This window comes from Xenopus tropicalis, chromosome 3, assembly GCF_000004195.4.
Source record: "Xenopus tropicalis strain Nigerian chromosome 3, UCB_Xtro_10.0, whole genome shotgun sequence".
NCBI lineage: Eukaryota > Metazoa > Chordata > Amphibia > Anura > Pipidae > Xenopus > Xenopus tropicalis.
In genome coordinates, this window is record NC_030679.2 from 120,205,166 (window position 1) to 120,218,952 (window position 13,787).

Sequence of the window (13,787 nt, forward strand, 5' to 3'; positions counted from 1 at the left end):
TGCTTAGGGCTATTCCTCTGTTTCCCATTGCAGTCATTGGAAAGTAACCTTTGGAACTAGGTGTGCTATATATATATATATATATATATTTATATATGAAGCATTTTTATCTTTTATCTTCAACTCGGCTCTACTGCAGAAAAATGAAAACTAAATGTTACTAGAAAATGATGAATTTCTTCTGTGAAAGAAAGCAGATAATGTGAAAATGTGCTGGAGACATTTTTCCTCATGTGAATATTTACTTGCACAATTGAACAGCATTTGCCATTTGTCAGTAATGTGAATATACAACTTGAGTGATTTTTAGGCAGGCCATGTAAATTCACTGTTAATTCAATTTATGGTTGGCAACCTCAGCATGGTAGTGTCATATCACATATACCATTTGTCGGCCTTTGGTAAACACCTAGGATTTACAGAATGCTATTAAGGATTCCTTGTGCTCTGTACCTTCTTTATAAAGGATATTTGAAGGAAAATAGATATTGCAGCCGGTCGCCCAGCCTGGTTCTAATCTAAATACTGTGCTCATGCAGGGATAATAATAACTTGTATAAAAATGTATTTCGTATTTAGCTGCTACTATCACTTGTCTGTTTAGCCTTCTAAACCTAATTCTCTTGATCCTTGAATTAAAAGCACAGAAGATAGGTTGAGTTCTGGGGATTTAAATTAAGTCTACAGGAAAATGGTAGGGTTTGTAATCTGCACATCTAAGATAAGACTCTCTGGATTACCCAAGAGAGTTGTAAAGCAAGCAAGCTGTTCTCTTTGGCAGGAGAATTCACATTGTTCTGTCCTGCATGTTTGCCAGTCTCGGAAATAGAAAGGTGTGCAGCGTTCAGCAAGTATTAATGACTCTGACTCGATGGAGGAAGCAGATTCTTATCTCAAGGATACAATTTATATGGAAGTGTCATCCAAATCCACATCAAGCATAACTATAGTCCCTGATTTGTTATGATAATAATTGTCCTTATGTTAAATTATTATTATTATTATTATTATTACATAAATTTAAAAAAGTGCTCACATATTCGGCTGTGTAATAATTGGGGTACATTGAACAGATTACAAAAATACAACCAATAACTGATACAAGAGGTCCAAAAGGCTCTCTTTACAATCTAAAAGCATCATATTACAATATACCAACTACAAATATCAGAGTTGTCAACCCCCCCTATTATTTCGAGGTTATTTCAGGTTGACAGCTCTGAAATGTCACCTTCCTATTGCCGAGAAGTGCTAACCAAATTCATCTCCTGAAGTGTTCTGAAGATCTCTTGTTGAGATCGAATTTATTGTCTACAGTGGAGCGTAACCACAAACTATGCCTTCATAAACACCATGTACACTTTGGACAAGATGTGCAAAAATAAGTCACATCTGGTTGGGCAAGATAGTCCAAGTACCAATTCTAAATATGTAAAAAATGGAATTCTAAAGGAATGTAAAAAAAAAAAGTTTTATTGCCCTATATATGTGTTGAACTATCCCTGCATGTCTGATACATATTGGATATTGAAATAACCGGAATTTATTGGACAATTTTGTGCATATTCAAGTGTGGCAAGTAGCAGCAGGTGTAGGCCTGTAGGTACCCACAGATTACTTGGAAATCAGTCAGGTTTGGGTGAAAAAGACCACATGTCCTGATTGTGCAGAGGGCTTATGGATACCTCTCTGGGAAGTTGTCGGCAGCTTTAAAACCTAAAAAAAACCTGAGTTACCCAGTGTTCTTGCCAATTTTGTTGCATCACTTCTGATTCTCAAGCCCATCCTACACTGAAATACTGATGTCACTTCCAGTTTACGGACACGTTTGACAGAGAGTGGGGTGGGTTCAGGAAGGGACTTCTTCAAGCGGTTTCAGGTAGGGAGAGACATTAGATTTGGGTGTGCAGGTGTAGGTCAGATCATGGATGCGTGGGTCAGGGTCTAGTGAACAGTAAAACAGTACATCTAAAATATTTTCCTTGTGGTATCTCATGTTATACAAACTGGGTAAGTAACCCAACAAATACCTTATACCAAATAATATTTTATAGGGCAATAATATATATATACTTTTTTTAATACATTTATGATTGGTTATTTAGGAAGGTAATTGGATTATCTTGCCCATCGGATTTGTGTTTATTAAATTTAGCTATCCCCAAAATCACCAATCCATGGGGGATTGGTGTTTTTGAGAGTCCAATTTTACTCTTTTTCCTTATATTGTCACAGTCTTATATGGGAGATGTGGAAAAATACCTGCTACTGCCAGTCCTTTCCATTTTAGTGCAAGGAAGTAGCTCTTCCTCTGGCACTCAGAAGTGACATTCATGATGATATGGTGATGTGCTCTTCATGTGCCTTAGGCAGTTTTATTTACACTGAGTGCCAACAGAAGTTCCAGGCTTTTTGCTTTCTCCAGGTACATTGTGGCAATTAACATGTCTAGTTGCTTTAAGATAAACATGACTTTGATCAGTTAGGGACTCATTATCTTTAAGGATGCCAACCAGGAGTTCACAAGTAAGTATATGGAGACAGAATGATTGTACCTCTGCATGTTATGTCATAAGCTTCTGATTATAAAGAATAATCAGATATTGACTAACTGGTTAGGATACTAAGCCCTTTCCAAGATCCTATGAATGACTTTAGCTGGTAACAACTTAGACATAGAAGCTTATAACTTTGGAGTTGCACATAGGAAAAACATCCTCTAGGCCCACAGGGAAGACAGAACCTATAAGTTGAAGTTTGATAGACATGCTTTTTTCAAGACTTAACAACTACTACTCATATGAGCAGAGGTCGCTTTTTCTTGTGATGAGGGTCTGTGTAATTTTAGGTAACCTACAAGTATCTAAATAGACAACACTGAATGTTGGAAACACACTTCTACCAACTACTAACTTATTTCTCCCTGGGCTCAGAATTGGGAGAGCTAAATAATTAGCCCATTGACTCCAATGTATTTGGTACAAGAAAAACTTTGGTGAAAATATATTTTCCAATCCAATCTATTTGCAAATTTTTCCACGGTTTTGCAAATTTTTTGACAAAACCAAACAGGGCAGTCTTGCTCATCATTAGCTGAAAGCGATATTGAAATGATTTATTTAATTTGAAATACATTAACAGTTTAATTTTCAGAGCAGATGTCCTGGTTTTTACTTTAATATGTTTGTAATTAGGTCTGCTGTTAAATAATCTGTTTTCAGAAGGCCCCACACACTTTATTATGTTAATTGGAGTTGGGGGGGGGCAGATATATTATCCATCGGCGGCGCGTTTATAGTAATTGTTAAAAAATAGGAGATAGATACTTGCTTGTGTTGTCTCGCATTGACTGCTTTTATTTTTAACCCTGTGGGGGAGAAATTTTTGTGTGTATGCATGTGTGTTTCCAAAAATAAAAAGCTTGCCCGGGTTTACAAAGAAACAAAATAACTTATGTTCAGGCCCATTTTGCAAGATTCTGGTGCTGCTAATTTTTCAGTGGCATCCTCAGTCAAGTTCATTTTGAACCTACAAAAGGTTATGTAATACCAGGGCAGCGTTTGCTCCAGGTCAAGGAACCCGTAGCAGTCACCTATTTAAAAACAAGTCTCTGATTGGTTTATTGGTTTTATTTCCTTCCATTTAGGGAAGGGTAAGGTAGGAAGAATATATTCAGGAAGCAACATGAAAGCATCATGAAAACATAGGTGGGGAAAAAAAACTGATTTATTGGATGAGTAAAAATTGACAAATGGAAGCTCCCGACAGTACAGCGCAGGGGCCCCAATAACAAGATTTCACAATGTATTCAAAATCATCACAATTCATCACAACATGACAATGGCCTGGGCTGTATATTGCATTTATCTATATTATTAATTCTCTGCTGAGCCCATTCATATTGGGATATAAAATGGTCTCTTGGTAGTATTTGCTCTTAATATATATCAGTGCTGGGAGTCTTGGGATCTAACTGGCAGATGGAACTTTGCTCTAATGTAAAAGAAAATGACAGTTAATAATTCTGGTATCTGACTGAAGACAGCTGCCATCAATTTCACATTTTGGTTCCATCTCTCTCATTCTATCTGGTTTATGCTTTAAATGCCACTTTGATTAATCTGAATTTTCAAAGGGGCATAATTATGGATAGTCCTTTCTTTACAATGCCAAAACAAGATGTTGATATCTATATTTTCTTCTATAGATAATAGACAGATATACTGTAGACTGTTGATATATCAAACCAAGGAGAAAATAATTGCTCCTTCGGTGATTATGGTAAAAGAAGCAGAAAATGGTCTATTTAAACAATATCTTGGTCTTGGTCTTCTTAAGGAACTGGCACATGAAGAGATATGTCACCAGTGGTATATCTGCTCTGTGACAGGCAACAAATCATGTGAAATGAATCAATTTCCCATGATTTAGAAGAAGGCATTTCCCCTGTGGTAGAATCTTGCAGCAGGCTGGATACCTAGGGTTTCCCATTAGAAAAGTGGGTATAGATGTGGGTTGTGTTTTATCCATATTTAGAGCTTACATTATCTCATATCTTGGTCTATTAATGGCATTTATAATATATTTGTGTATTTGTGTAAGTGTGTGTCTGTGTGTGACCGTTCACCCCACAATCCCACTGCAGGGATAAGAGGGGCTCTGGGGCTGTCAGTAGGTTTTCGTTTTGCTTTAAATGAGTTTAGCAAAGTATAATCCCTAACCAATTATCATTAATAGGCCAGAAAATGACCTAACAAATTAATTCAAACGGAAGGTTCTTCTGGAAAATTGGTATATTAATCAGTCGGTATTATCTTGCTCCATGTGGAAGGTTACAGGCCATGTTCTTCTGATTCCAAAAAGCAACCATTCTTTTGAAGTTATTACATTACTTTTATGATTAAGCCTCTTTGCATGATTATTAGATATTGTTCAACTTTATCACAAGCTGGAAACTAGAAACTTTGGTAATATGCTGGTTTGGCGCTACTTTTCCACCTAGCAAACCATTCAAAAATACACATATAGAGCAGTAAAATACAGTAAAAAAACAGTAAAATAATCAGCCTTCATAAATCAGCTTCAGCACTTGTTAAATCAAACTCATACAGCAAGGTAAAGGAAAATTTGTGTTTTTTTAAACTATTATTCAAATTCATGATTCTTAGCTCACTCATTTACTTACTCACGAACGGGCCGAATGCGTCCGATTGCGTTTTTTTTCATAATGATCGGTATTTTGCGATTTTTCGGATAATTGTCGCGACTTTTTCATTGCCATTCCGAATGTTGCGCAAAATCTGGCGATTTTTTCGTAGCGTTAATACTTGTGCGAAAAGTCGCAACTTTTTCGCAGCTTTCGCACCGAGTACGAAAGATTCGGATTCATTCAAGCTTCAGTATCGTGACTTTTCTTGGGCCAGGTTGGAGCTGCAGAGTGCCATTGAGCCCTATGGGAGGCTTCCAAAATCATGCTAAGTCTGAAAGTTTCGCCCGCCGCTTACGAGCACTCAATACGAAAAAGTCGCGACAAGATACGAGCGCATCATAATGGCTACGAAAAACTCGCGTTTTTTCGCGCAAATCGTATTGGTAACGAAAAAGTAGCGACAATTTCCGCAAAGTCGTAAAGGCCCCGAAAATTTTTTTTGTTTTTGCTTGAGGGGTCATATTCCTCATCTTCATCTGTCAATCCACTGTCATATCTGATCAAATGTTGTGCAAAGCTGAATAGCCTTAAATATAATCTAGCCCACCAACCACCAACAGCTGTGCCTTTTTCTTTAATTCAAAATCCAATTCAAGAAAAGCACTGGACGCAACCAAATAGGGGTGTCACCAACTTTATCTGACAAGTGTAAAATCTCCCAAAGCTCACTGGAGCTGTCTTTCATGGGTCCACTGGCCTATTCTACCTATACCCCATCATTGTAAGCTTGTGCAATGAAATGTACAAATAACTTTTAGATCTGATAGATGAATATCAAATTGGTTGAGAACAGCTGTATGAAAAAAACATAAACACGGACAGTTGGCTCAGCTCAACCTTTGTTTGATCGAACATACTGTAGGTGAAAATGCTTTGCAAAAAAATATATATATACAGTATGTGAGAGATCGGACATTTATTTGTTGGGAAGAATTATTTTGTATTCGTGTCTGTTCCATATTGCTTTGTGCTCAAATCTCACCGGGGCGGATTTTTTTACCGGCATTACTATTAACCATGTATCGAGATTCAAATGAGATGTACTCCCATTTCAGACATTTCTTTCGCTTTTTGATTTATGTTTTGTTTCCTGCAGATTCTGTCACATCATCAAAGAACCCCTTTAGATTGGAATTTTTTAGAATGGAATTATTTTCCATTTTTCTCACTTTAATATTGCATGGCGTATTTGTAATGCTTCTAAAATAGAGCTGAATCCTATCATCTGCACTGAAAGAATGTTCACACTGGACTTTTTGTTTATAGTCTTCTTTGAGGTATAACATTTGGTCAGAGCGCTTTTTAGTTGAAAACAATACAGAGATATGAAAATATGGCACAATTTGGCTGGCTGTATCAACCATGTAGCTATAGCTCCAAGAATATTCAAAACAATAAATATATTTTTTCCTAAATCTCAAGGCTGTCTTGCACCGTGCGCTGTACGTTTGCAGGAACCTTTTACACCTTTCATACCTCCTTCTGACAATATAGTCAATATAAACTAAAATCAATGGCAAAACGTTTTACTTCTGCAAACCAATATTGTCTTTAAAGAGATACTGAGACCAGAAATGAATCCTTTTTTACATCATAACATTGTTTTGCATGCTATTTATATCTTTGCCTAAAAAGTATTTGCCTGATGCTTTTACATTACCTATCTGTCCCCCCATGTTCCTCTATGAGAAGGCTGCCATATTGGTGCAGCAGGAGTCCGTTAGCAATAGAAGCTATAATTGACAGCTTGAGATGGGGCAGTTAGGTTGGGGCAAAACAGTCAGGTTTAGGAAATTTAAGTAACACTTACTTACAAAATTAACATAACCTATAGGTAAAACTTTTAATGTACATTCATATTTGGAAGAGAAGCTTTTTAGTGTCAGTATCACTTTAAATTTTATTTATGTATTGTTCTTTAATATTTTTTATATTTAGTATAGCTGCTGAAACCAAATGAGCAATGCATGAAGAAATGTTGTGACATTCAGAACCAAAAGTTCATGAGTATGAATAACATTGAGGGCTTCCAAAAAAATAATTTTTATAAGTTCACTCTAAATCAGAGGTTGTAGAACTGCCTTTGCTTTTATGGGGCTGAACGCAATACATAATGCAATCTAGCCTGAGAGTGATTTTGTCGGTTCTGGTTCCAGAACTGTAGCAGAACTACAAATATGATGATGGTAACATTGTCATGAACCTAAAGCAGGTGTCCACTTATTACAAAGCCCTGCCAGACTGGTAGGACTTTGCAAAAGAAGAATATTACCCAATATACTGTATGGCTTTTAAATAAATGCCTCTGAAGGAGGGGGTTCGCCAACTCCCTTCTCTACAGACATGCAGAGATCAGCAGCGGAGTGTAACTACATTGGTGGGCTACATTGGTTCTTCTGTGCATGCCCAGCCTCTTCGCCAGCCAACTGGATTACTGTAAAATGGAATGATGATGGGCAGGCATGCACAGTAGCTCTAAACTCCTCTCTACACAGACAGTCTCGTTGTCCCTTTCTCAGCTGATCTTTGCATCTGCGTTTAATGCAGAATTGGGTAAGCATGTCATTTTTACAAAGGAGGCTTTTTTTTAACTTAATATTAGGTAATGTTCTTCTTCAGTCTGGTAGGACTTTATAAAAGGTGGCAAGTTCTGGACCATAAATAAGACCTTAAACCCAGGGGTGCTTCTACCATGAGGCAAGTTGAGAAACTCGCCTCAGTTGTCAGTGTCCTTATAGATGCGATTAACTGTCACATTGTAAAAGACATAGTCATAAGGAAATCCCTACCCCACAGAGCTTACTGTCTGTGTGGGTGGAAAATATACAGGCACAGTAAAGTACACAAAGGTTGGGTGTTGGACCTTAAGTTCCAAAACTAGGAAGGCAGTGTTCTAGTTCTCCAAAAGGTAGGATCTGAGTTTGTTTTTGTCCTGTACTTTATAACATCCGCACCCATATGTAATGTTTAGAGGTCTTACAATGACCATCATCTACAGTTACAGCTTCATCTTCCTTTGGACACTATAGCATCAACAGTCTTTACCAACCTACCCCATATTAATGCAATTGATTTTGACATGAATTTCAGCCTGATATAATCTTTCCCCCATTGAATGGCTGATAATAATATCATGGTCTTACCTCTAGAATAGATGTTTGGACCTGAAGAATCAACTCATGTCCTTTTACCTGCCGTACACAGATCTTGCAGGATAGCTGAGTTGTAGCAGGTGTGTATCGTTCCAGAGAAAAGGCACAGTGCAGTGGTTGCTGGTTACTGCACCAAACACGGGAGAAGGGGACCTCCTGCAAAATATTTAAGAACAAAATGTGATGACACTGGAATTGTAAACACTCTTTGTATCATCTGATTGTCTCAGCCAATTATGATACAGTAAACAAAGATCATGTGTGTGTTGGGGAGCGTGAAAAGCCAAACCAGAACCCAATTTAGAGCATTAATAATAAAAACAAGTTTAGCAAATGATCTCTTTTTAGGTTTATCTTAACCACAAAAAGAGTGAGGCTTTCCTCTTATTTGCTTAATGCTTAAAAAGAAAATGCCAGAGCATACCCATACATTCTGTTTTATGGTAATGTTAAAATAACTGGCTAAGCAAGAAAGACAATTTTAAAAATGAAAGGAAAAAAGGCTTACTTTACCCAATAATTTTCATTTCCTATAGCAGCTGGAAATCTAATTATAATCTGAATTAAAATAAAACAATTTTCCAAATACCTTAAGCACTCCTGACTGTGCCATATCCCGTCCTCTTCTATTAGAGAGTATATTTTTCTCACAAGCGAATAGCTTTTCATAGCATAAAACAATGCTGATTATGTTGAAAACATATCCTAATTACAATAGAACTAGCCTTTCTCTTGTAGCTAATTCTCACTTCATTATTACTATTTCTCCTCTTTATGTGAGATTAATACCTTGTGTATACCAGTTGACTGGTAAAGTACAATTATTCCAGTATTTTTTTTTTCTATTTTTGGTGTGTAGAAATCTCCTAATAAAATGAAAATTGTTTCTAAGGAATATTCAGTCTTTAAACACCTAAATTATCAGGTACTGTACAGCTGCAACACAGGATACAGCAGGCCTCTATATACCATACAGGACCTTTGCTTTGCATCCCTGTAGGCTCATAATAGAGGGGCTATGATAGCTAACAATTAGCGAAGAGCAAACGTTTTTGCCAGGCATGGTTTCACAGCAAAATTATGTGTTTAGCCATCAGCATTTTTTTTTAGCAATTTTTTTTTTGCTGCAGAAAAGAAGGCATGAGAATAAAATGATTGCAAAAAAATGTATTTTGTGCAGAAAAATGCAGAAAAAAGGCATTGACTCCAATGCATTTGGCAAAAGAAAGAATGCCCATTGACTTGCATTTGGTGCAAGAAAAAAAACCCATCGACTCTAATGCATTTGGCGCTAGAAAAAACCATGAAAGAAAATGGCCATTGCCTAATGCATTTGGCACAAGAAAATACATCTATTGACTTCAATGTAGTAGTATTGCAAAAACATCTATTGACTTCAATGCATTTGGTGAAAGATTGGCAAATGTCACCATTTTGTGATTTTTTTTTAACAAAGTGAAATGGGGCAGTTTCCCTCATCACTATTCATTATTGTTCTATTCCAGCCCTTCACAATTAATCTCCAAATCTTAAAACCCACAGTCCTACTTGGTTTGTGACCCTAAAGCTGGAGAACAACAATGATCCCATATTGCCTTTTCTATGTCATGTTTATAAATAACTAGATTTAGACCTTAAATGCCCCATTAGATGCCCCATTCCATTTTAATGCTGTATCAGTGGAATAGCATTACAGTTACATCACTGTTTCTGACAGCACGCTAATTGGTTATGATATTGTTAATGTAAATGTTTAAAATACCCTAATTAATGTCATTGACATTTTAAATAAATCATTGAGAATGATGACATTTTGGCACCATAGGTGCAAAAATATCTGGGATCACCACTTCTTATGTTTATCTAGGGTGCCTGCCTAGAACATATTACTTTAGATAATGTGAGCACCTCTATTTCACGTTTTCAACAGTTCATTTGTCTGTCTTCCAGAAAATTGTACCAGACTGATAATCCTTTGAGCCTGCTCATATTGAGATATATAAGTGAAGATTGGGCAGGCTCCAAAGTGACCTGGGTTAAACCACATATTTCATCAATGAAAAAACACATTACATGGAGATGGCTGCTAAAGATCCACAAATCCACAAATGAAACAACCATTTTTACTGGTCAGTATAATATACATTTAGCTCTATCGGAGCTCCTCTGTATCCAAAACCTTTCAATATTAGTGTAATCATTAAATTCCACAATCAATCCTTTGGTTTATGACTGAAAAATTTGAAAAAATACAGCATAATAAAGGTAGGGGGTCCCTCTCCCAGAATACTCCATTTGCATCACCAGGTGCACAACTTATACTATATAATGTTATTTCTTAAGAAATACAAAGTAGTACAAGTAATGGCAAAGTTAAGCATTAACAATGTTTGCTATATATACATTATTTTTATTTTATACTTTGTTCAAAAACTTCTGAGAAGGAAAATGTCTGTCTACAAATAAGCAGCCTCGCTGAGCTTCTGATATTCTGTGATTGATGACTTCTCAGAGTGACTGAGGCTTTTTCTGGCCTGCGGGATGAAGAAATAAACGAAAACACTAAAACAGCTATGGCTTTTTATATTGGGCTAACAATACAGGTCTCACATAAGATTCAGAAATTAAACCTTAAGGTTTGTGAGTAGGAACACTGTTTGGTCATGGTTTTTTCATTTTCTTTTTGTTTCATTGGGGTCATCAGGCTATTGATTTGCCCCGTGAAATTTGAAAACATATGAAGGCACTGGTGGCCATTTATAATCCAACTTTATAAGAGTGGTTTTGTGTTCCAGGCTGAATATCTTACACCCTTGAGACTCGGCTCAGCTGATTTTACCTGAAAAATATGCATTAATACCATCAAGCGGCCAGATCCTGAAATTACTGTCCCTCAACTTTTCACCTCAGTTTTGTCACTGCACAGACTGGCAATTAAACTGGTTTATAAATTAGTCACCCAGTTTCCTTTTTAATATTTTTCTCAGATTGGAGTGTTCCAAAGAAGCCACAAAGTATGTTTATTTCATGACCTTGAAAGGACATTGGTTATATTTGTCCACCATAGCGCACAGCTATAAGCAGCTAATGTAACCTATAGCTAAATTAATGTGTTTGTTTATGTGAAATGGACATATTTAATATCAGAATTTAAAAGTTGTGTTTGGGTATGTACTCTCCTTATGTTTTAGAATAGACTTACAATATAATGACAGGAGCAACTTTATATTTTGCAGTACAGAAGGAGAGGTTAGAAGGGACAAACACTTGCCTAAAGTAATATTTATCAGCAATTATGACTATCACTGCTGCTATACATACAACGAGTAACATTATTTATCTTTATTAAACTAGTATTACTTCCAGGCTGCTATAAACAGTATCTGGTAAAATAGTTAGGATTAGAAACCTTGAAAAGGTTAGGTTTTAAAGGCTTAACTTGTTGAAGGAGGAAAGATACAGTATACGTTTTTAATGGTTCATTTATGAAGTCAAGCTCAATTGCACTGAGCTAAAGTGGATGCAAAATCACATGTAATTTGACACTATGCACAAAGGTACTTTGCTTTCACACAATTTCACTAAAGTCCAAATTACAGGGATTAATGGAAGGGACCATTGGAAATGACACCTGTCTTAAACTGATGGTTACTCGAGGATCCCCTTAGCAGGTTGCATCAGCACACCCCGACTGAAATGAATTCAGTAAGTCAAATTCTATTGCTATTATTAATGTTTTGTGCTGGAAAGGATGCCATTTGCACACACATGTATATGGAAAAATTTGAACCAATAGGACTATTAGCCAATGTGATAGTAAATAGAATGCACCAGTAATCATGTTGGAATCCGGGGGGGGGGGGGGGGGGGGGGCACTAGATTTAATAAATGGAGAGTTGTATTCTAATTTTGCACTTTGTTAAATGATCCCCCTGGAATAGCAACTCAAATGAAGTAGAATGTAACCGATCATTTTGCACTAGCAGGTGATATTACAACATTTTAACATATCACCTATCATTTCTAGATGTCAGGAAGGATCTTCCCAGGCTAGAACTGGGAACTCTCTGTTTATGGAATGCTGCTTCCCCAGTTTGAGCAACAGGAGGCAATTGGAGTTCAGGATGATAACTAACTGTGATGAGTGTTGGGTAGATCATGCTTTTGCCTTCTGATCCAGCTGTAAGTAATGTCCTAATTAAAGAGCTTTTATCCTGGGAATCCTGTCCCGCTCATGTTAACCTATTTTTTTTAAGTCAACATTATCCTGGGAATGCTATTTGAGTTTCCAATTATCCTGTAAGTCTTGCTCCTGTGAGTGTATCCCTGACCTCGATCCATGGCCTGTTTGAGGATTTTGCTTTTCTGTCATTTCCTAATTTCATGCTTACATTTGAACTTGTGTTCAGCCTGCATTTTTGGCTCACCTTTGTTCATTTTTACTTTGATTCACTTATTAAAGCCTTATTTTCATTGCTGTTTATTCTTGTTTTTAAATAAAGCACATGCTTTCATCTAGTTACCTAGCACATAGGCTGGTGACAACATAGGGGCTCATTTATCAAAGTATGATTGTTTCCGAATACAAAATTTTTTAATATTTTCGAAGTTTTCGTACTGTGCGTAATTGTTGCAACTTTTTAGTTAATTTGTGAAACGTTTTCGTAGTTTGCGACAATTTGTGCAACAACATCGTATTTGTTGCAACGAGTACAAAAGTTTTGTTTTCATTAAAGCTTTGTTATCGTGACTTTCCTTGGGCCAGGTTGGAGCTGCAGAGTGCCATTGAGCCCTATGGGAGACTTTCCTTGGGCCGGGTTGGAGCTGCAGAGTGCCATTGAGCCCTATGGGAGACTTTCCTTGGGCCGGGTTGGAGCTGCAGAGTGCCATTGAGCCCTATGGGAGACTTTCCTTGGGCCGGGTTGGAGCTGCAGAGTGCCATTGAGCCCTATGGGAGACGTTCCTTGGGCCGGGTTGGAGCTGCAGAGTGCCATTGAGCCCTATGGGAGACTTTCCTTGGGCCGGGTTGGAGCTGCAGAGTGCCATTGAGCCCTATGGGAGACTTTCCTTGGGCCAGGTTGGAGCTGCAGAGTGCCATTGAGCCCTATGGGAGACGTTCCTTGGGCCGGGTTGGAGCTGCAGAGTGCCATTGAGCCCTATGGGAGACTTTCCTTGGGCCAGGTTGGAGCTGCAGAGTGCCATTGAGCCCTATGGGAGACGTTCCTTGGGCCGGGTTGGAGCTGCAGAGTGCCATTGAGCTCTATGGGAGACTTTCCTTGGGCCGGGTTGGAGCTGCAGAGTGCCATTGAGCCCTATGGGAGACTTTCCTTGGGCCGGGTTGGAGCTGCAGAGTGCCATTGAGCCCTATGGGAGACTTTCCTTGGGCCAGGTTGGAGCTGCAGAGTGCCATTGAGCCCTATGGGAGA

At 37.7% G+C, this 13,787-nt stretch overlaps 1 protein-coding gene across 3 annotated transcripts in view; it reads right to left on the reverse strand.

Moving 5' to 3' along the window:
• Nucleotides 1-13,787, reverse strand: part of unc5d (unc-5 netrin receptor D) — a 365,567-nt gene that overhangs the window by 21,769 nt on the left and 330,011 nt on the right. For 2 of the 3 annotated variants that reach the window (XM_031899262.1, XM_002932956.4), the window contains one exon: nt 8,353-8,517. The exons of the other annotated variant lie outside the window; for it this stretch is intronic. In XM_031899262.1, coding sequence (XP_031755122.1) covers nt 8,353-8,517 — 165 coding nt within the window. The remainder of the gene's footprint in view (nt 1-8,352; nt 8,518-13,787) is intronic. 3 annotated transcript variants of the gene reach the window in all.